The 24740-nt window shown below is 31.5% G+C and overlaps 1 protein-coding gene across 1 annotated transcript in view; it reads left to right on the top strand.

Annotated features, from left to right (window-relative positions):
• Polr2B (RNA polymerase II subunit RpII140) overlaps positions 1-24740 on the top strand; it is a 176819-nt gene that overhangs the window by 52741 nt on the left and 99338 nt on the right. The window contains exons 3-8 of the mRNA XM_085817030.1: positions 1393-1505; positions 2144-2363; positions 2522-2680; positions 2758-2922; positions 13353-13549; positions 21485-21791. Of these exons, the coding sequence (XP_085673156.1) occupies positions 1393-1505; positions 2144-2363; positions 2522-2680; positions 2758-2922; positions 13353-13549; positions 21485-21791 (1161 nt within the window). The remainder of the gene's footprint in view (positions 1-1392; positions 1506-2143; positions 2364-2521; positions 2681-2757; positions 2923-13352; positions 13550-21484; positions 21792-24740) is intronic.

Raw genomic sequence — 24740 nt, 5'->3', positions numbered from 1 at the left:
GTGACAGTCGGCGCGAAGGGGTTAAATAAAGAGATGTCAGTTCCTTTAGAATTCTACTGGAATGATTGTCGAGATTTCCACTAACTTTCATGGTCCAACGGTAGCCAATTTTCACTTTTGATAGAATACCGCAAGTACCCATAAACCTTATGGATATCATTACCATAAGTTCCTATGTATTTTTCCTTTAGAATTATAGTTATTCATAACATGATTCGTAATACAGTCAAAAGTCGTTAATCCGGACCTCAAAGCTACAAACTTTCTGCGCATGCACGTAATAATTTTAGGCATGTGCATATGCATGTACACATGCGCATAATACGTTTGCGCATGGGTATAACGGACAGTATAAGGTAAGCTAAAATTATCTCATTCAGTTAATGTTGCAGATTGCGTTATTGCTTAATCTTCGAATTGGAACTGGCTTATTATTTTTTGCAGACATTTAGAGCAATTTTATAAAAGTAAGTTGGAACTTACTTTTATAAAAGTACTAATAATTTATTACTTTTCTATTATGTCAAATAGAATTTCCGATGCTGGATCTATGAAGGGAAAGCATGTTTCAATGTCCATCAGACAAAAAGTGAAATTGCTGCAAAAAATGGATAAAGGCTCCTTCGTTTCTCTAACCAACCATTCCGAAATCTGTTTATCAATTTCACGCTGCTCTGTTCGGGGGGGGGGGATAACGTCGCGGCGCGCAAACTGGAAGTTGATTTGTTAGCACTATCCTTATCTTCAGGGCAGATGTTTTTATTTATTCGGCTTATAATTTTGTCTTATAATGAAGTATTTCATCTCGATGTACTTCGTCTTTGATGTGTTTTAAATCAAATTCCTCGTCATTATAAATATCACGAATACAAATCAAATAGTTTTCTGGTTGCAATTTTCTAATTTCGACTATGCGTAATGTATGCTTTATGCATGTGCACATTGAAAGAAATGTTTAATAAAGTAAACAAATAAATATTAAGCTTTTTTTTTTTTTGTAAATTTTGATACCCTTTAGATCATAATTGCTCTTTATTTCATAAATTACGGTTTCATATTTTTAATTTTATAATTTCTGCATGCCATCTTACCAGATTTAAACTGATGATCTATAATCTGGAAAAATCGATAATCCTGAATCGCCGAAGTACCAACGAGTCCGGATTAAAGACTTTTGACTGTATCTTACAAAAAATTGTGTAGAGGTAGAATTTTATAAAACCAAAAAGTCTCAAGTGAAAAAAATTGCTGCTGTTTCTTAATATAAGTTTAAGGAACAAACATTTATTTTCGTCATGTAATTATTAATATGTATTATTGTTATATTGTATGAAATTCTGTTGTTAAATATGTATATATATATCATGGTGTGGCTTTTATTTATTTATTTAGCCTCGCTATCTTGTGAAGTTTGAACAAATATATCTCTCCAAGCCTACTCATTGGGAAAAAGATGGTGCACCTAGTCCCATGATGCCTAACGAAGCTAGATTAAGAAATTTAACGTATGTTATCAGAATTTATCAATCTTATGTATGCCATTCATTCACAAAAAAGTGAATAATTATTAAAATTAATACTTGCTAAAATTTTAACTTGTCCCTAATTAATTTTGTAGATTTGTTGAATACATAAATTTATAAGTAATGATGATGTGTAGTGTTTATATAATTTAAAACATTTATTTTTTGTATAGTTTGCTCATAAAAAGAGCAAAGATTTAGAATTATGTAATCTGCAAAGAAATTTAAATAATTTTTTCTCTCAGAGTGGTACACTTATACACTAAAGCATTGTAGAGTTTCGCTGTCTGTGCTTCTGTGCGAAAAGGTTTCTTGCATTTACATATTGCTATCCTGCTTTGTTTGTATTGTAAAAACTCTCAAGCTTGTTCTCATTTATGTGTTACATTTACATTATTAAACAATTATAAAAAAAGTTCATTTGTGCTGTAGTGGTTAGAGAGCATATTTGTCTAACTGATAAGTTAGAAAACACATTTCAATATGAGTTTAATTATTAGTTAGAATTATAAATTTTTAGTTAAAAACTGATTTTTAATCATTGCTTGTTTTTATTTATTATGCTGTGTAAATAATTTAAGAATGAAAATTTTCTATATTGAGAAAGTTTATTGTTTCAGATATTCAGCTCCCTTGTATGTTGACATAACAAAAACTGTTGTTAAAGAAGGTGAAGAACCAGTTGAATCTCAACTGCAAAAAAGTTTTATTGGTAAAATTCCGATAATGTTAAGGTCTACTTATTGTCTCTTGAATGGACTGACTGATCGTGATCTTACTGAGTTAAATGAATGTCCTTTGGATCCAGGAGGTTATTTCATTATCAATGGATCAGAAAAGGTAAGCTTTGTTTTATTAATATCCACACTCATTTGTGCACTATGAAGAAAATGTAACTAATATTTTAACGCTGTATTCCATTTTAATCTCTCAAAAGAAATAAAATTAAAGATGCAACAAATAAATTATTTACAGTTTTGTTTTTTCTTTTGTGCTAGGTACTGATTGCTCAGGAAAAGATGGCTACAAATTCTGTGTATGTCTTTCAAATGAAAGATTCCAAGTATGCTTACAAATCTGAGTGCAGATCATGCTTAGAACATTCTTCTCGTCCTACTAGCACTTTGTGGGTTAATATGTTAGCTAGAGGTGGTCAGGTATGAATTTCTCCAGTTTTATGATTTGTAAATGAACATTTCAGATAAGTGCCTTAAATGATCTTATCTTTTGACAGGGTGTCAGGAAAAGTGCCATTGGGCAACGAATAATAGCGATTTTACCATACATTAAACAAGAAATTCCTATTATGATTGTATTTCGGGCATTGGGTTTTGTTGCCGATAGAGATATTTTGGAACATATAATATATGACTTTGAAGATCAGGAAATGATGGAAATGGTGAGCTTATTTTGTGGTGTTGTTTTTCATTATTATGTTTAAAACATGTAATTTTCTTATTAAAATATATGTGAACAGGGAAAAAAAAAAAAAAAAAAAGAGATTTGAGTAGTTTTAAAAAACTAGCACAAATACTTAATTGCAGGTCAAAATACTGTCATATTGCAATCATTTGCTTAATTATTAAAGCTAGGTTTTTAAAGTACTGGCATAATCCAACACACACACACACACACACACACAAACAAATATATATATATATAAGGTTGAATTAAATACATTACTAAATTGAAATAAATTTCCTAATATATAGATAAAGTAAGACATTTAGAACCAATTTTTCACAAAGACGAAAAATTGAAATTCATAAATAATAAATTTCAAATAATCCTATAAATGCAAAAAAGAATTTAATAAATGTTAAAACCAAAACACTTCAAACAAGCAATACCCCAATTAAAAAAATCAATGAAATTTATACAAAGAAGAGCATAAAAGAAGAGGAATTCATTCAACTTCAGTGGCACTTCGTCAGGAGGAGGAACAATGAAATCAATTGAAATTTCTCTTCCACAACAAAAATCCTTGCTTTTCCGTATCCGGAATTAACCAGTGAACTGTTTCAATGTATTTTAATTATAATAGCTCACCCGGAAATTCTGGTTTTTTCCCAAAGAAAGAATAAAAAAATAAAAAAAAACAAAGTAAATTGTAATCAAAATTTTTTACCTTTAAATAAAGAGTAGTCTGTATTCAAAGAATTGAAAATGTAAGTGAAATGATAAAATATTTTAGTGAAAAATTCAAATCAAAATTTTACCTTTAAACAAAGAGAACATAATCCAAATAATTGAAAACATAAGTAATTATAAAAATTTAGTAAAAAGACCAAGTCTAAATGGAATCGAAATAAAAAAATTATAAGAAATGATTAAAAACTTTGAGCAGTTTCAATTAGAACACATTTGAAACTATGAAAAAGATCATTAAAGTAATGACGTTTAGGATTGCCAGTTTAGCTTCATTCACGAAACTAAGAAACCGTGTCAAGAAAGTTATCCATCAGAAGGCTAAAAATTGGAACAAATTTTATAATTTTAAAAAGAAAACCATTTTAAAATTTCAAAATTTCTATTACAACTTTTTAAATTGAAAATAGATATTTTGAAAAATATTTTTAAAACAAAGAGGGAATAAAGAATGTGATTCAGTGTGAAATGTCAATAAAGTGTATTCAGTGTGAAATTTTAGAATTAATATTACTTTAAAATTAGTAGACTCAACAAGCGTGCTTAAAAAGTGATCAGAAAATTTTTTAAAATTTTGTAGAAATGTGTAGAAAAATCCTATAAATTGAAGTTTAGATTTTTAAAATTTTTTTTTATTAAAAAATTACAGAAAAATGCAGAGGAAAGCTTGAGAAAGAAGTAAAGGAACTATTGTTAGAAAAGTAAAATGTCTTCACATCGTGGGCATAGGAGTCGCTTGTTTTAATAAAAGATTAGTAATTAAGAGAAAAAATAAATGAAATAAATTTTAATAAAAACCTAAAAAGTATTATAAAATATTTAAAAAGAATTATAGGATGTAGACTACTCCAGATTAAAAAAAAAAAAAAAAAAAAAAAAAAAAAAAACTATTAATGAATTTTATAGGAATTTCATTTTATTTTAAAATTTTGAATATATTCTTTTTGTGTTTCTGTTTCAGTGTAAATGTTTTTAATTCTACTTATTTGGTTAATAGTATTTGCAGTAACTTTTTAGATATGTTGGAGTTCCAATTTATAAGGTTAGTAGAGAAACTAAATTCTTTTCTTTTATCAAAAAGTTAAATTTCTTTCTTTAAGATTATGAATGCTTAGATCAAGATAAGCCTGACTGATTTTTATTGGTCTTATTAAGTTTTAGACAGCTTGGGTAGATGTTGCTATTTTCTATGAGATTATAATTGTCGAAAGTAATAATGTCATCAATATGTAATAAGTGTGTTCAAATTTACTGAAATTGTTATCAGAAAGGCTGTTTAGGAATTTGAATTCTTTAGAAAATAGAAATAAGTCGCAAAAGTGAGTTGAATAAGAACTTCCCATTGGAATTCCTTGCGTTTGCAGGTAAAGAAATTTTAAATTGAATAGAAACTGAAATAAAAAACATACAAAAAAAAAAAAAAAATCCTAATTTTCACCAAAATTTTAAAAGAAAGTGAAATTCCTATAAAATTCATTAATAGTCTTTTAACAAAACCTGGAGTAGTCTACATCCCATAATACTTTTTAAAAGTGTGAATTTTTTATCTGAAAGCTCCGAAAGAGAAGGGTAAAGAAGAATGCTTTAAAGGTTTATAGGTTTTTATTAAAAAATATTTTATTTTATTTTTTCTCTTAATTACTATTATTTTATTAAAACAAGGGCCCTCCTGTATTCAAAGTCATCATGATAAACCCACGACGTGAAAACTTTGTACTTTTCTATTAATAGTTCCTTTACTTCCTTTTCAAGTTTTCTTATGCAGTTTTTTAATAAAAAATTAAAAAGTCTAAAATTCAATTTATAGAATTTCTTTGCTCATCTCTACAAAATATCTAAAAACTTTCTGACCACTTTTTGAGCACCATTGTTGAGTCTACTAATTTTAAAGTAATATTAATTCTAAAATTTTATTTAAGTTTCACTCTGAATCACATTCTTTATTCCCTCTTTGTTTTAAAAAAGATCAGAATTTACTTAAATTTCATTTTAATAAGTAAAGTAATATTTTTTTCTAAATATCTTTTTTTTTTTTTTTTTTTTTTAATTGAAAATTTTAAATCCTTGTGCACCACATAGTATTACACAAGGCTTACAGAGGTAAGTAAAAAAAAAAAAAAAAAAAAAAAAACACAACACAAAATAAAATAAACTTACAAATTCACAGATGATACGTAAGAGATAAATTTACAGAAAAAAGAGAAAGCCATTTTATGTTGAACAAAAACATGAAGAGGGGGAGGAAATGAAATATTCACAGAGTTTAACTTAGAAATGAGTTCCTTTCGTCCTTCCTTGAGCTTTGAACAATAGAACAACAAATGTTCGACATTTTGCACTCCCCCGAAACTGCATGAACACAAGTATGTACTGCATAATCTAAATCTCTTTAGATATGAATTGAATTTACCATGTCCAGTTAGAAATTGAGTAACTTCAAAATTGCAGAAAAAGTGTTTATTATTCAGTCTGTGAGGAATGGAAGGAAAATATAGTTTAGTCAAAGAGGCAATAGTAGAATTCCTGTATAGTTCATTCCACTCGAGTATTGTATCATCCCTACTTTTGTTCTTGTAAAATGACTTAGGAAGTATCATTGGAGTAATTACTTGAAGATGTGTAGCTTGTTTTGCCAACCAATGAGCCCGTTCATTTCCTAGATTGCCAGTGTGGCCACGTACATGAGAAAAGATAACATCAACACCTTTATTATTAAGGTCTTTAAGAAGAGCATGGGAAGTCACAATTAATTTATTATATGAGAAGATATTCCTAAGAGAAAATAAGGATGAAAGAGAATCAGTGCGAATAAGAAATTTAGCACTTAGCGAACAGTTGTTAGATATCCACTTAATTGACTCACTAATGCACAGTAATTCGGCTTGGAAAACACTGCATTCATTGGAAATTCTAAAGAGTTTGTATTCCAGTTCAGAACCATTATGGAAAACGACATAAGCTAATCCAACTCGATTATTAATTTTACTGCCATCTATATAACACACAACAGGGAAATTATCATCAACAGAATTGTCATAAATGATAGTTTGAATTGGCAAACGATTGGCAGGATGAGGAAGATCTTCAAACAACACCTTGGCATCGAACATAAATTTGCTGATGGTATCTTTAAACTTTTTGTCATTCAAAACATGAAGGTCAATCTGAGGAAATCCTGAAATTGCGAAACAGGCTTCATAGCTAATTGTTCTGTAGCCACGCACAACTCTTAGTAAAATTCTTCTTTGAATTCTGCGAAGTATATGGGAATTAATCTTCTTTTCTAAAGCTGTTCCCCACACTCTAGAAGCATAGCAAATAAAGGGGACAATACCCTGCTTATAAATCATATCAATAACATTAACTTTTAAACCAAAAGTATTGCAAGAGACACGATTAAGTCCTCTAAGTATATTTTCACACTTATTGGATAAATACATAATATGATTTTTCCAACAAAACTTATGATCAAGAATAACGCCTAAATATTTAATTTCATTCACCGTTTCGAGTAAGGTATTATCCAAGTACAGTTGTTTGTTTGTATAGCTGACATGCTTTCTTTTAATTATCATAATTTTAGATTTATTAGGATTGAATTCCAATTTCTGTTCTCTGGACCAATTGGAAATAATAGTAAGGGTGTTTTGAGCCGTATTAAAGAGAGTAATGGGACACTTCTCTTGATAGCAAATTAGTAGATCATCAGCAAAAGCAATTGTTTTACAACTCGGACAATGTGAGAGTCTATTGAGTAGATCATTCATAATTAAATTCCACAATAAAGGTCCGGAAACCGAGCCTTGAGGGCAACCTCTTTCCAAAATGCGGGAGGAAGAAACGTGGCCAAGGGAGAGCAATGCAGATCTGTCATGCAGAAAATCTTTAATAAGGTGGTAAATATTACACAGAATACCAGCTTTCCTTAAAAAAACAAGTATCCCAGGACACCAGGCGTGGTCGAAAGCACCTTTGATATCAAGAAACACTAAAACTGTGTGTAAATTTCTCTTCTTACCTTCGTCCACTATGTATTTTAAGTACAAAAGAGCCTCTTCACAACTCTTATGAGGGGTAAAACCAAACTGTGCTTTATTTAGCAGTTTTTTATTATGCAAGAACCAGGTAATTCTATTAACAAACAGCTTTTCTAGGCATTTTCCTAAACTGGGAAGAAGACTAATGCATCCCAAGTTATCTAAATGCGGGATACGAGGACCACTATTCTTAGGGATTAAAACGACATTCGCTGTTTTCCAGCAACGAGGAAATGAACCAAGCCTCAGACAAGTATTGAAGATTTTGGAGAATAAATTTGGAAACATTCTATGAACTTGCTTCAAAATTTCGTTTGAAATAGAATCAAGACCAGGAGCTTTATTGCATTTAAGTTTTTCTATAACACTATTAATTTCTGACATAGTAAATGGAGGAACTGGATTAGCAACATAATTTAATGAAGCTTCAGCCCTAATCATTCTATGAAACGAATTATCCGTGCTAAAATGGTCCGTGGGAAAGCTTCTGTTAAGAACCTCATTAACAGTTTCTTCAAGCGACTTTGTACAATTACCAGATGGGAGATAAATTCCGCTGACTTCAATTCCTTTCATAAAATTTTTCTTTATACCATTCGTATATATTTTTTTCCAAACATTCCTTTCATTTATACTCATTAGGAATTCTCTCCAAGACTTTGCATCCTGGAGCTTTAAACTGTAACTATGCCTTAAGTGAAGATATTTTTGTTTATATAACTCTCTAAGAGTAGGGTTACGATTTCGTTGAAACCTACGTCTAGCAGCGTTAACCTGTTTTCTCATACAATCGATTTCAGTAGTCCACCAAGGTACCTTATGAACCCGTGACTTTTTTAGAGGCATGGAAGCCTTAGATGCGTTATAGAGAATCGAGACAAAATTTTCTAGTCGAGAGTTTAATGCATGCTTATCCGTACAGCACTCAATAAACTGCGAAAACTCATCAATCGACTGCTTACATGTATTGTAAAAAATATTCCAGTTAGCTTTCTTTACACTGAAGACAATTTTGCTGTTTTTTCTGTCATAGAAAGTGTTATTAGAAGCTACAGAAAGTTCAAACTCAATCGCACAGTGATCAGAAAGGGATTCATAATCTGGTTGACACCAACACAAAATATCTGCAAGAAGATCAGATCCCACAACCGTAATGTCAATATAGCTTGAACCTTGAGTACTACAGAAAGTAGGACCACAGTCTTCGTTTAGAACGAACAAATTATTCATACTTAAAAATTCACAAAGTTTAACCCCTCGAGAATCTGAAACTGGACTATGCCAAATTTCAGATTTGCTGTTGGCATCCATAGCCCAAATCAATCTATTACAATTTTTTGAAGCTAATGCTACATTAATTTTATGCAGATTCAAGTCGATATTTCTATTAGGTTCAAAATAATAGGAAAAAAAGATAAAATCTTGAGTATTGAGAGTAACATGAATAAACACCATATTATAATCAAGATTATTAATATCAAGCAGAGTAGACAGCTTTTGATTTCGTACAATAATAGCAGCTTTAATGGTATCACTATTAGCATCAAAGTAAACCCGGTAAGAGGAAGGCAAGTTGGGAAGAGAGCATTTATAAGAGTGAGGCTCCTGAACAAGAGCGATATCAGTGTTAGAATTTTCCATATTTAAAACAAGCTGCTGAGTAGCCATTTTCGAATGATGGAAGATTAAGTTGAATAATTTTAAGAACAGAAATGGGAAAGTTAGCCATAATTAATTTGAGAAATTATTCTATTCTTCATAAAAATGTGAGAAGGACAATTTTCCGAGAAAGGCTTATGCTTGACATCAACTTTCTTGCCAACATCCTTGATTTTGCTATTATAACGAATGCAATTTACACAAGCTTGGGTTTCTTGAGTTTGGCAGTGCTCACTTTTATGTTCTTTTGCACATTTAAAGCAAGCAACAGAATTTCTGCAGTTAGCTCCTTTGTGATTATAGCCAAGGCATTTAAAGCATCTATTTATTATGATAAACTCCTCTACTTTACAAGCCGACCACTCAAAATGCAAATACCCCAAAGGTAGGCATTTTCTGTATAGCTCGGGTTTCATTTCGACAACGATATGCTTTGAGTTTTGGAATTTTTTAAGAGTAAAACAGAATTTCGTGTCATTAATACATTCATTACCATAAAAAATGTCAGGATTTTGATCAAAGAGAACAGTTAATACATCTTTATCATCAATTTCATTTGGCACATTTTTAATAAGTAGAGCAGGATTTTTCTGTCTTGGAAGAGAAGAAATTAGTTCAGGTTTGTTGTTGATTTCATCTTTTAGTTTATCACGATCAGTTGAGGAAGAGCATTGCACTAAAATTCTGTTATTCGAAATCGTCCTAATATTTTTTATACCTAATTTCTTTTCTGTCGGATTAATTTTTTCCTTCAAAAGTTTTTTAACATCAAGGGATGTAAAGTTTTCCAATCCAGCAGCTGCCGAAACAAGCAAATTACAATCATTTGACTGTTTGTTTACATTTTCTCCACTAGATGGCGATACCACCTCAGCATAAAAAGGTCTCATAACAGAGGTCTTCAAACTTGCCACACAAGCTTCGCGATAATTAGCAGATTGTAATCTTTCAAAATTTTTAATTATAAGAGATTTTAACTCACCCAAAGCCGTCCTAGCATGTTCACGCAGCTCACCGTTCATATTACATTTAGATGCAAGTGCTGTGTTGATAGTATCATAATGTTTTTCAAGAGACGTGTAAAACGCGTCAAGCTCTTTATCCGCCATCTTGAAATTGCCAAAATATCTATTTTCAATTAAAGATTTTTTTAATAGAAGTTTTAAAATGTTTTTTCTTTTGGTGTCAAAATTCTATCTTTTGTTCCAGTTTTTACCCTTTTGAGGTATTACTTTCTCACACAGTTTTCTAGTTTTGCCAATGGACAATCATAAACGTCATTACTGTTACGATCTTTTCCATAGTTTTGTTTTTAATCGAAAGCGCTCAGTTTCTAACTATTTCTTGTGAGTCCCTCCCATTCCGTGTAGACTAAATCTTTTCACTAAAGTTTTATACAGGGTTCGTATGGTCCTTAAAAGTCCTTAAATTTTTCAAAAATGATTTTTGGTCCTTAAAAGTCCTTAATTTTGGTCAAAATGAAAAAACGGTCCTTAATTTTGCTCATTTGACATTTCTTATCATTTCTAATGATTGCCATTCTAAGTGTGAATTGCGGTTTCTCATGAATATGGAATTAAAATTACATGGCTCTTCAAGAAGGACATTTCACAAGCTGCAAGTTTTGCATTGAAACAAGAAGGTCAACAATTTGTCTTAACAATGGTACAACACTTAATGGCTAAATGTCCAATAAATTATTCTCTTATTGGAAATGCGTTTTGTATAGACCCACAATTGATGGCTAAAAGTCCAGAAAAAGCCCAGAACAAAATGAAAATAGTTCTAACGGTATTAACGCGGAATAAACGTGTTTTACAAGATAATTGTGATGAAATTCTGCTGCAGTTTGGAGAGATTCTAGACAAAGTAGTTAAGACAAATTTACATGAATTTTTTACTTTTGATCCTCAAAATCTTTCTCTTGACACATTTCTCACTTCTTATTTTCATGATTTTCACTATTCAAAAGTATGGAAAATAGTGAAAATGGTTCTTATCTTGTCATATGGACAGGCCTCTGTGGAAAGGGACTTCTCTGTAAATAAAGCAATTGAAATTGAAAATTTAAGTGACTCATCATACATTTTTCAATGCACAGTATTTGATTACATAAAATTTTCTGGAGGTATTCTTAATATCGAAATTAATAAAGAAATGAGATCAGCAGCAGCTTCTGCAAGGTCTAAATATATGCAGTATTTAGAAGAACAAAAATCTTTAACTAAATCTGAAAATTCAAAGAGGAAAAGAAAAATTATTGAGGAAGAAAATTGATTATATGAAGTAGAAGAAAAAAATTCTTCAGAGGGACATTAAAGATATTAATTAAAGATAGGTGATATTAAATGTAGATGCTTTTAGTAGATGAAGCCGAGACCAGCAGGAACATTGATTTGTTTATCAAAGCAAATGAACTTAGAAGAATAGGAAATAGACATAAATAAATTAGATGTTAAAATATCTGAAAAAATTTCAGATTTAAAAAAAGCATAAATGTTTTGTATTTTTTATTGTATAGTTTATTCTAGTATCTTTCAAAAAACCAAGGAAATAAATTGTATGTTTACAAATCTGTTATTTTAATCTGCAAAATATTCTTACATTGCAATTATAATACTAGTTGACTGTGTTTAAATAAATATCAAATCATGTAAATCTCTAAAATATCTGTGGCTGTTATTAGTGTAAAATACACTATACATGTTTTTCAAGAAATTATGTTCTTAATTTAATGTTATCTACTTCATAACTTGTAGGGAGTTAGTTTAATTTTCAAAATTGTTTTATGTTAAGTATTAAATTGAATTTAATTTAGTGCATAATGCACACTTCTGTTAGTTTCTTAAATGGATAATTGCTTTATTCTATTCGTTTTTTTTTTTTTTTTGTTTGTTTGTTTGTTTCTCATAGGTCCTTAATTATTTCTTTGATGGTCTAAAAGTCCTTAATTTTCATGTAAGGAAATGGGTACGAAACTTAAGGGTTTTATTATTTCACTTACATTTTCAATTCTTTGAATAGAGTTCTCTTTCATTTAAAGATAAAACATTTTGAATATAATTTACTTTGTTTTTTCCTTGCTTTGGGGAGAGGCCAAAATATCCGCGTGAGCTATTATAATTAGAATACATTGAAATGGCTCATCGACTAATTCCGGATACAGAAAAGCAAGGATTTTTGTGCAAGAGAGATTTCAATTGATTTTCAGTGTTCCTTCTCCTGAAGAAGTGGCATTGAAGTTGATTGAATTCCACTTCTATTATGTTCTTTTTTGTTTAAATTTCATCGGTTTTTTTAAATTGGGGTATTGCTTGTTTAAAAGTTTTGCTTTACCAATTTTTTAAATTCTTTGTTGCATTTATAGGATTATCTGAAATTTATTAATTATGAATTTCAATTTTTGGTCTTTGTGAAAATTTAGTTCTAAATTTCTTACTTTATGTCTTTACTAATTATATGTATGCTAAGAGTGTGTATGAGTGGGCACATTAAAATACATTGTATATACATTATATGTACACACACCAAGAGTGTGTGTGTATGTGTGTGGGCAAATTAAAATCCATAAACTACTTTTCCCTTTATTTTTTCCTGCTGTTCTGTACTCAGTTCTTATCTTTCTTATTAGTAGTTTTTGCTTATATATATATATATAAAATAAGTTTACCGGATTTTATGAGAACTGTAAATTTTTGTCTTCTATCATTTTTATTTATTTTTCTGTATAGTTAAAAAGATGGAATTATATACTGTATATTTGAGTTCCTAGTGTCTCATTTTCTGTAAAAAAAAAAAAAAAAAAAAAAAAAAAAACGTGTTGTTGGCTTATTGATGAGAAATAATGCTCTGTTAGTACCGGAATTATGAAGGGTATTTTGTTTGTAAAATTTGCTTCTTGCAGTTCTTGCTATTTGACATAATTTGTTTCTTATAGTTTCAATTAGTCTAAAATTATTTAACATATCGTATTTATTCGGTTTAGGTAAAGCCGTCATTAGATGAAGCTTTTGTCATTCAGGAACAAAATGTTGCTTTGAACTTTATTGGGTCACGTGGAGCCAGACCCGGAGTTACAAAAGAAAAGCGTATCAAATATGCTAGAGAAATTTTGCAGAAAGAAATGTTGCCTCATGTTGGCGTTAGTGACTTCTGTGAAACCAAAAAAGCATACTACTTAGGGTTTGTTTGTTTTATTTATTTACTTTATTTTTTCTGTGTGTGTATGTTTAATTTTTTAATTACAGAATTCTGCTTTTGATAAATTTTTATAAATCACCAGCAGTGACCTAAATATGAGAGTAGTGATATTTTAAATGTTTCTTTTAAAATGCATGTAATATTTTTTTAGTTTTAATCTCATTCAAATATTTAATATTTCAGTTTGGGAGAACTGACAATATATATGTAATGAAAACATGTGGGAGCAGTGATGTAATAACACTGAGATGTAGACGTGTTGCAGTCTTGTTTAATGTAGATACTTGATCCATATTAAAGAGGAACTAGTCGAGCCAGATTAATTTCCTTTTGTATTTAAATTCACATTTGTGGCCACAATTCACTTGGCACTTCAGTCGTGCCTATTTGATTTTTGATACTATGGCGATAGAAGCGAAGCATCCATGCAGCACAGAAGTTGAAGTGATAAGGGACGCATCAATTCAGAAGGGAGGGAGTCGAAAGTTTCAGTTTCGAGTTAAAGTTTTGGTGTACAATTATTTGATTGGGCAAGAGATATGTACATTAAACATTATGTAGGATCGCAGCGCTAATTTTAAGATAGACAGAGGAAGTCCCCAAATTAAATAAAAAATAAAAGAGGTTATAACCAATTAAAATTAGAATTGTTTTTTCATGTTTTTTATCTTGCACACACATATATAATTCAAAACATAATCTAAGCAAATTCAAGTATCATATTCAATTTTTGAATAATGAATTGGCATGAGTAAATGAAATAAAATTGCTAAAGTGTGTGGGGGGGAACTACTGTAAAAAGATAATAATAATATGAGAGGTTTTTCAAATTTCTTGACACACCAACACTGCCTAAAAAAAATTTACATGTTGGTGGTGGGGTTGGTGTATCAAAAAAACAGAAATGAATGAACCTGTTTTTGAAGTGACAGGTGCAAAAATATATGAAATTCATATTAATTCAGGAATATGTAAATTAAATCAGTATTAGTATTAATCAGTCCAACCACTACAGGCTCGAAACAGAAAAGCAACTTGCCCAACTTTAAATTAATTAAAACAATTAAACAGCAAATAAAAAATAAAAGTGAATCCAAAAATAAAAAATGCAATGCAAAGAGTAATTTAATTTTTTTTTTATTTAATGTGTAATGCAAACAAATTCTGTACTCTGAAACAATATTTTTGTCAATAGCATAAAGCTGTATAGATCAAAAACCTAAGTCTCGTATTGAGATCTGAAATTTAAATATTTTTCTTCCCCCTTCTTCTTCTTGGTGCACTATTTCCATGACAAAGATGTGTAGGGAGATGGAAAGTTAAAATCCTTTTGCCCTTATTTTTTTGCGCTTATGTATGTGGTAATTTTTGCAGAGATTTTGTTTTTTCACAGTATGAGTTTGTCTGGGGACTTGGAACAGCTGTCGGATTATTATTAATTTTACACGGTTTATTTGCTTTAGCATTTTTTAATGCGATTCTTTATTCCAAAACTGAATATAGTATTTGAATTTGGTTAAAGGTTATAGGTTAATATGTATTGCCACTGAATTAATGCAGCTTCACTTATTGCTTAGACCAGATAGAAAAAGGCTTACCCTCTCCCAAGTAAGGTCAGAGCCAGAGCAGGTACGGCCAAGGAGCAACAAAAATTTTAGAACTTGGAGGAACACCAAGTAGCAAGAATTAAGAATGGCAAAATTTTTAAGTGAGGCACTAGAATTTTAAGGCAGCGGAATTTTTAGAATTTGGGGAGGTACTGGATAGCAGAATTTAAGACCCACAGATACGGCATTGTACTGCAAAATGCATAGTATTGGCTCTGCCCCCTAATTACTCATGGGCCAAAAGTGTGATCCTGGCCAGCATCAATCAGTTATTGGCCTTTGTGCATCTTTCCTAGGCAGCTGAAGTTTGAAGAATGACTGCAGGAATTTCAGTTAGTCCCAAGAAAAATCATGTTTATGGGTATCTATTTCCTTTTGTTATTATGATCTCTATTTCTAGACATTGTACGAGGGAGTATTTGTTAAATTTTTTAATTTTATTTATGTATCGTATAATGGATATGCAGATTTCAGACTTTGTTCTGTATTATAAAGTGAATTTTAAAAAATCATAGCTGAAGTAAGACTTTACGAGACTTGCAGAAATTTCTTAATTTAAAATATGATGTATAGGGTATTGCAAGATCATAAGAGGATATGTCTGTAAAATTTTAAAACTATTGGCTTAATTTATAGTCACCTGTCAAATTTCATGATGATGAAGAAAGCCACTAAATGGAAAATTCGTATATCATAAGAAAAAGCAAAATTTTTTTGATTAATGGATCATCAGAAGAAATTCCAAATGAAGATGTAACCAAAATCTTCCGTTGCTGTGATAATGCCTCAATCATCAATCGATTAACGGAAAAGCAAATATCGGTAGTGTGGTTTTGAATACAGAAGACACTACCATTTCGGCTGAGTGATATTTTAATTTTGTGCAGAGGAGATTAAGATAACTTTCTTTCTCCAAAATACCTTTTAAAGAAATGTTAGTAAAGAATTTAAAAAAAAAAAAAAAAAAAAAAAAAAAAAAAAAAAAAAAAAATGTTTCTGTATACGTCATCTTACTAGCTACAAATTAAAGACATGAAATCTGGAATTTCTGAAGTCGTAACAATTCCAGATCTCAGACTCTGTACTTAATTCATTTACTTTTACAATTTCAAAAGACACATTCATCAAAAATCCTGTGCAAAAGATTAAGCTATTAATTGCTGGTTAATATTATTTGAATGTTTTGAAGAATTTATAGTGAACAGCGGTTAGAAAATTATAAGGGAATATTTAGATCTAAAAAGCGGATAAGCAATGCTGTGCTTTACAATGCCACTGCAGTGCACTAATTGATGGGGGGAGGGAATTTACATCCTTTTCATCAGATTTATCACTATTTTCTGTTGTCTAAAATGCTATTGAAGCTTTCTAAAGGCATCTCCAGGCTTTCTGAGATAATTTTAAAAAAGGTAAAACTCAGTCGATGCTTTAGCTCAGAATAAAAATCCATCAACGTATCCAGTCATTGGAATCAGCATGGGGTTAAGCTTATACAACTTTGTCATTAATATGAATGGAATCTGTTTTGAATAAAACTATTGAATGTTAAAATGTATAAAAATATTTGTTTTATTTAAAAAAATTGATTTCTTTTTAGATGTGTGTATATTATATTAGACTGCAAGTGATATTACATTATGTAGAGGGTAAAAAACTACAGAAAAATAAATAGAATTGTGTGTGATAATATGACAGTGATGATGTTGATTGACATGAAATGGAGTTCACCTCACTCTGTTTTACATATTATGATTATTCATGAGCTAAAGTTTTAGAATCAACATTATCTATTTGTGTAGTTTATATGTCTATAGAAAAAGAGAAAGTTCAGCTTTAAAGTTATAAGGGAAGGATTGAATTTGGGAACAAAATGTGAATGATCATTATCTTCTTTATTTGTCTATCTATCCTGTGTGTAATGCTTTCATAGATAATGTTTATATTTGAAGTTAAAAATACTTGTGTTTTACCTGAGTGAATCATTTACTGCTTTGTTGTGCTGTTTAAGAAGGGTGTTTGGGAATTGAAAGATGTTAAAAAATCAAGCTAATTTAAAAGGCGTTTTAAGCAGAAGATTGAATTTGGATATAAAATAAGAATGATACTTATCTGCCACCAACTGAAAAACCATTTTCCACCTCTTTTTGCAACTCCTCCATCTATGGACTTGAAAAAGTTTTGCTCAAATTTGCAGTGCTTAAGGTGAAAGAATTAAACAAAGCAGTGAGTATGTATAAGACAAGAGCAGAAAAAACAGCAAGAAAAATGGTGGTTCTAATATCATACATGCAAACTTACACATATACAGTACAAAATCCGAGACCAGACTCTTCGGGGCTTCGATTTCGGAAAAAATAGCCTTAATATTTAACAGAATTGGATAAAGAACAAGAAATTTCTACAGAACGAATTAAGTCAGCACATATATCTACTCCGAAAGAGGTTTCGGACTTAAGCTGGCAAAGAAAAGTGGTTAAGAGGCAAGATGGAACACGTACATATATATATCTATGTAGAAGATACTATATATGTATGTAGAAGACAAATATATATCTATGTAGTATGTAGATGGAATAGGTACTCATTTTAGGTCTCATAATGACGTTGAAAAATACTGTGAGGCTAGAAATATTAAATTTGAAAGAGGTATATTTGACTTTAGTGGCAAAAACAAATACTCCAGAAAAGTTAATTTTGTAGAACAAGAGGGTAGTTCTGTATCTGATGAGGCAAATTCTGTAGAAATTATTCCACAAAATGTTAAAGAAGCGTGTCGAGGTTCGAATTCCGCGAACGGGCTGGCTGCATGGGCGTTTTCGTGATTTTCCCCATGCTAATGTGTATACAAGCCAGTTTCCCTCCACAAAGGCATCCATCCCCTTAGGCAGATAGCCCTAGTATGCTTTGCCATAATTAAATAGACCAAATTTAAAGAAGCGCAGAAATCTGTAAATGCCGAAGAATGGGACAAAGCAATGAGGAAAGAAGTTGACACGATGAAGAAAAGGAAGGTCTGGGAATTAGTTGAGAAGCCAGAAAAGAAAATTATGCTGAGAAACAAGTGGGGCTATAAGCTAAAAAGAAATGAAAAGAATGAAGTAGTTAGATAAAGTGCGTCTAGTCACACAGGGATTCAGACAGAAAAGAGGTAAAGATTTTGAGGACGTTTACAGTCCAATGTAAACTATTTTGCAATAACAAATCTGCCATTAATTTTTCTAAATCACCAATAGATAACAGTTGGACTGCACATGGACATACTATATCACTTTATTAGAAGACTGGTGAATGATGGGGTGTTTGACGTCGAATTTATCCCCATCAAATTAAATAATGTAGACTTATTTACAAAAGCTGTAACTGCTATGGACTTGAAAAAGTTTTGTTTAACTGTTTATAGTAATTAAGAACAATAAGTATTGTGTCCATCTTTTTATAATAATTAAGAACAATAAATATTGTGTCCATATTATAGAACCCATGTATGAGTTTTGTTAATTTTTTGTAAATGAATTTTTTTTTTACCACAAAAGACGTTAGCCCAGAAGGGCTATTAATTTCGTTTTAGCATTTTGCATTGCTTCACTATAAATGTTGTTTTACTTTTCAGATTGTTGCCACCAAAATATTTTCACCCTATGTTATATTTAAAGAAATTATATAATGAAGAATCTGCATAAATGCATATGTTTCTCGTATTGTGATTAAAAAAACGGTACCTAGAGCCATTGAATTCTGAATAGCAAAATATAATAATGATTCACCAGGTTGGTGTCAGGGATATAAAATATTAGTAGTATAAAATCAACAATGTTTCTATATATTATTTTCGGTTTGAGATGTATGCCATGCAGATACCCAAGGGTGGCCCAAGAGTGATGCGTAGTGCAGGGAGAAAATTATGCCACATGCGCATGATGTCATGTGGGTGACAGTCGTTAATTCTTGATTTTTATTTACATTCGTTGCATCAACAGTTTGATTTGATTTGTTTGTTAATTTGTTAATTATACTTAGTCATAAATGGCAAATTCTGCTATAGCGTTGAGTCAGAATTATGTAAGGAAAACTAAAAGTCAGGGCATCACATACCATCGTTTTCCAAGTGGTCTAGAACTTTCTTAGTTAGGGATTGTTCTCTGCAAAATAGCAGATAATTTCAACATCGAAAATGCAAGAATATGTGCTCTTCATTTTAAACTGATGACTACGTATGGGATCTAAAGGCAGAATTGCTTGAGTGAGCTCCTAAAAGGGTGCTGAAATCCAATGCTGTTCCCACTTTACATCTTCTATGATCATCACTTGAAAATAATTCACCAATGAATTATACATGTTGTGCTTAAACTGAATTTAATCTGTAGAGAAAGATTTCTAATATGATTGATTCATCCAGATTTATGCTAAAAAGGGATAGAGCAAGCAGGTGTCAGGCTTGGGAAACAAGGAAATAGGTGAAAATTTAGCTTCTCTTTCCTCCAAAAAGAAAAAGCTACAAGCTGATAAGATAGACTGTGCAACTCAGTTTAATCCAGTGACACATTTCATTTAGTTGAGCACGTGAAAATGTTATAAAAGGAAAATGAGAGATTAAATATGTTGTGCTGTCAACTAAAAATGCAAAAGAAAATTATTCTTACTGAACTTGCTGGTTCGCCTGTGAAAACTTGTGGAAGAAGATAAGTATGCAACTGCTGAAGAGCTTGCTAAGGAGTCAAGTGCAATTGCTGGATGGCTCATGAGCTGATTCAAGCAGATAAACACAGACGTGTTTGGACCTGCACTAATCTGCTCAAAATCAATGCAGGGGCAACATTTTGGACCAGATCTTCACTTGTGATGAACAGTGGATTTACTTCAACACAGGCCGAAAAGGGAGTCCGTCTGCGCCTGGTAAGCTTGGCGACAGCGTCGCAAAATGCAATTCTACAAAAAGACCATGCTTTATACCTGTTTTATTGCTCAACAGTAAGGTGTACAGCAAGATGGTAGTCCGTGTTGAGGCTGCTATCAAGTAAAAATGTCAAACTGAGTTCTGGCACGAAAAGGTAATGTTCCATCAAAATAATGCAAGATCACATGTGTCTACATTCACCGGCTGGACTCTGTACGGACTTGAATAAGATCTTTTGCCACATCCACCGTACAGCTACAACATTGCACCTTTGGACTTCTACTTTTTTTCATATCTGCAGCTACATCTTGCTGGTGCTATCTTCAATCCTGCACAGGACGTCCAAAATCAGGTTGAATCTGTTTTTGGACTCACAGCTACTAAGTTTCTGGGCCCAAGCTAACTACCAGAAAAACTACCAGAACGTTGGCAGAAAATCATAGATTTGTGTGGTGATTACTACCCGCACTAAAGGTACTGCTTTCATGTTTCCCCCCCTCCTAACTTCATTAAGAACATTTTTTGGCAGAAAACTTTCATTGCAACCAGATATTAAATAGTTGTACGACTAGTCAAAGTTGTAGCTTCTCGTACATTTATTGGGAGAGTAACCTAGTTATTATGAAATAGATAATAAAACAAATTCCAAATTTGGGCTTCTAGATGCCCATATTCGGGTGAAGACGTACGTTATTCAAAATTTAATGGCTCTAAGTGCCGTTGTTTTATCATAATGCGAGAAACATACATACATTTATGCAGATTATTATTATATGTCATTTATGCAGATTCTTCATTATTTAATTTCTTTAAATATTGTACAGGGGTCTGATATTTGGTGGCAACAATTTAAAAAGTGATTCGCTGTCAGTAGTGAATCAACGCAAAATTCTAAAACAAAATTAATAGCCCTTCCTGAAAATTGCCCCTTTAGGCTAAAAGGCTATTGGGAGGCTTTGAGGTCCGCATTTGAGATCATTCCGAAAATTGGATGTTCAGATATCAGACTTTGTACTATACATGTATATTCCAGCAGTAAATTTTGCCACTTTTCAAATTTAACTACTTCAAAAGTAATTTTTAATTCGAGTAACCTATAAAAATGAAAAATGTTTTTGGTAGTTAACTTTCTTATAAGTAAAATCATTCATGTAATTTCTTCGTTTGTATATTTTAAATTTTGACCATATATTAAAGTCTCTTAAGTATTTTATATACACTTTGGTCTTTTTTTAGAGAATAAATTTAATTTACTGCATTTCAGCCTAAAATTATAGTTTCAGTTGTTAATCAGGTGTGACATATAGTTGAAATCATTATTTGGTATTAGAGTTAACTGTTAAGGCCAAGTTGTATAATACACATTTGTTGTTTTCTTTCATACTGAAGTGAAGAAAATGAAACAATTCTTTACAGGTATATGGTTCATCGTCTCCTCTTAGCTGCACTTGGTAGAAGAGAATTAGATGACAGGGATCATTATGGGAATAAACGTCTGGACTTAGCTGGCCCTCTTCTTGCTTTTCTGTTCCGCGGTCTCTTTCGCACTCTAACTAAAGAAGTTAGGCTTTATGCTCAGAAATTTATTGACCGTGGGAAGGATTTCAATTTGGAGTTGGCAATAAAGACCAGAATAATAACTGATGGCCTAAGATATTCTCTTGCTACAGGTAATTGGGGAGATCAAAAGAAGGCCCATCAAGCCAGAGCTGGTGTGTCTCAGGTAACAAGTTTATTATTTTACTTTGTTTCTGTTGAAACTTAATGTATCTTTTTTATTGTATGTCATGTACAGAGCTTGAACAAAAAATTTGGAAACACCTTGTAAAATGTGTGGTCGAGCCGAAATGTTAATTTGGTACAATTCCATTATAGGAAACTTAAAAAATCGCCAAACTATTATTGATGCCAAAAATAATTATAATAACCCTAACACAAGAAAGGAAGAATCTCGGATTATTATTTTAATTTAGATAAAAGTTTAATTTCGTATAATATCCTTTTTTATTATTATAATTTATAAATGACATAATAATAATTAACTATCTAAGATTATTAATTTAATTTGATGAAAGGTTAATTTCATATAAGACATTTTTTTTTTTTTTTGTATTTTAATTTATAAATAAAAAAGGTAAGCATAAGTGAAATTAAACGGGAGGCATAAAATTTTTAATGTCTTTCAAAATAGCAGAAAAAATTTCAGGTTTCTTTTTCTGCAAACATCTGTACATACTCTCAGATAAATGAGGGTACTGTTCTTTTACCAGGGCCAGATTCTTTGGGGGTCGACAAAATTGTTGTTGTGGTTGATAGTAAAATATTTAAAGCCAGCATCTCATAGTTCATACGACTTATATGATTTCCAGCAGTCAATATAAATAATGCCTCCTTTTGTGGTATTTTTCTTTGTGATGTTCAATAACACTTTTGCTGATCGATCTGGAATAGTGACTAAGACTTGATTCTTTGATTTCATTTGATTCTCTGCACTATCTGCTGAAAACTGATTGTGGCGGAAGAACATATCCAATGTTATTCTTTCTTCTACTGAAAAGTCTTTTGTTTATTTTGATAATTTTGCCACATATGCTGATTTTCAATTTAGGCTGTGTAATTAAAGCTTAGGTGCACATCTCACATATGTAACTGTTCCAGCCTACAGTTATATTGTAGTTCATCTTCATTTGAAGCTTACAAAATTCAATAAATGTAATCTCGTGACATCAAAAATAGATGAACCTGATGGCTCTAAGGAAGTGGATTTTCAATCCTTCGGATCAGTTTTGACTTCTTCCATTCTTCTCATTGCACGTTTCTCTCTTGCATCGCCATTTCACTATTGAGTTACCGCTAAAGCATAATTTCATATCGCGGTTTTTTTAACATAATTTTCTATCATGAATGATGCCTTTTCTTCAAAAAAATTCCATTGTAGACATTTTGTCATTGGGCAATTCCAAAATTGTTAGATCCACAGTGTTATCAAAAAGAATTCGAAAATTAAACCAATAATTGAATGGCAATTGTAGAACTATCTAAATTTATGCTGTGTGAAATCGGCACATTCCCTGTATTTGGGACATGGTTAAATGGGCATGTTTGCCAGATTTGGTCCTTTTGCACATATGCTTTCGCAGTAATTTCATATACAAAAGTGTACTTCGAATTCATCAAAAGTTAACTTAGAAGAATCCAGTTTATATGAACATAGAATAGTCTACACAACATCATATACTTTGGGCTATGGAACTATCAACTGCCTGAGCTGATGTGACTGGTCTACTCTGTGGATAACTGCAACAATAATACGGACATGAAGTTATGACGTATTGAATAAGACATAAGTTTAAAAACTGGTTATTATACAAGTTCCACTCTCCACAACATAGATACTATCCATGACAATGTAATGATTAATTGATTATTATATTTATTTTTCATATGGATTGTTATGTAACAATTATTTATAGATGATATTGTCAATTTAGCATTGTAATATTACTATCACTGATTCAGTGAATGTTGCTGGTGGTGGATGTTCTTTCTGTCACATGGACATAACTCTGATTGGTGTAGAGCCTTAGGTCGGAGGTCGATGCGATGGCTTTTCGGTCCCTAAGACTGAATTGTACCATTTATTCTTGCAAAAGTTCTTGGTGGGCTGATGTGTTTGCTTATTAACACCACCTGTACATCCTCAATACATCACAAGTATCATTTGTTATTGAGGCAGTGCTCTGTGCAATTGAGTGCGTCATGTCTGAGCTAAATGAATTCAAAAGTCGGCAAATTGTTGGGGCTCGCATGGTGGGTGCTTCTGTTATCAAGGTAACTGAAGTGTTTGGTGTTAAGACGCACAGTGTCTAACATTTTTAACTCATACAGAAAAATGGGAAAAACTACATCCACTAAATCACAACAAGGAAGAAAATGTGTGTTGAGGGATTGTGACAGATGAACGCTGAAGAGTACAGCCACAAAAGTGACTGTTGAACTGAATGTCGCACTCACAAACTCTGTCAGCATCAAAACAATATGATGAGAGCTCCACAAACAGGGTATTTTGGGGCAAGCTGCAATTCAAAAGCTCCTCATTAGTCATCAAAATGCTTCTAAGAGGAGAAAGTGGTGCCGGAATCATAAATCCTGGACTGTAGAGCAGTGGAAGACTGTCATTTGGTCTGATGAATCTTGCTGCACATTGTTTTCAGCTTGTGGGTGAGTTTACATATGGTGAATGCCATCCCAAGCACATGATAGAGACTGTTTCCTACCAAGAATGAAACATGCCGGGTGATTCGGTCATGGCTTGAGCAGCCATGTTATGGCATTCTATGGGACTCTTCATTACTGTGCATATTATTACCAAGGATTATTTGGCCATTTTGGCTGATCACATCCATTCCATGGTACAAATTCTGTTTGCCAAAGTGCCGTATTCCAAGATGGCAGCTTTTTCACTCAGCTCGCATCATCCAGGACTAGTTTTTTGACCATGAGGGTGAACTTTGGCATCTACCATAGCCACCATAGTCACAAGATATCAATATTTTTTAGCCTTTCTGGGCTATTTTGGAGAAAAATCTATCTATAGCCATCATCGTTAGCTAAACTTTCCAATGTTTTACAAGAAGAATGGTAGAACATTTCCTTGCAAAGCATACAAGAC

The sequence above is a fragment of the Stegodyphus dumicola genome, chromosome 5, assembly GCF_044657685.1.
Source record: "Stegodyphus dumicola isolate Sdum_Otavi_A_Nest chromosome 5, ASM4465768v1".
Taxonomy (NCBI): Eukaryota; Metazoa; Arthropoda; class Arachnida; order Araneae; family Eresidae; genus Stegodyphus; species Stegodyphus dumicola.
The sequence above is the reverse complement of the archived record's forward strand: the minus strand, read 5'-3'. Positions and strand labels throughout refer to the sequence as shown.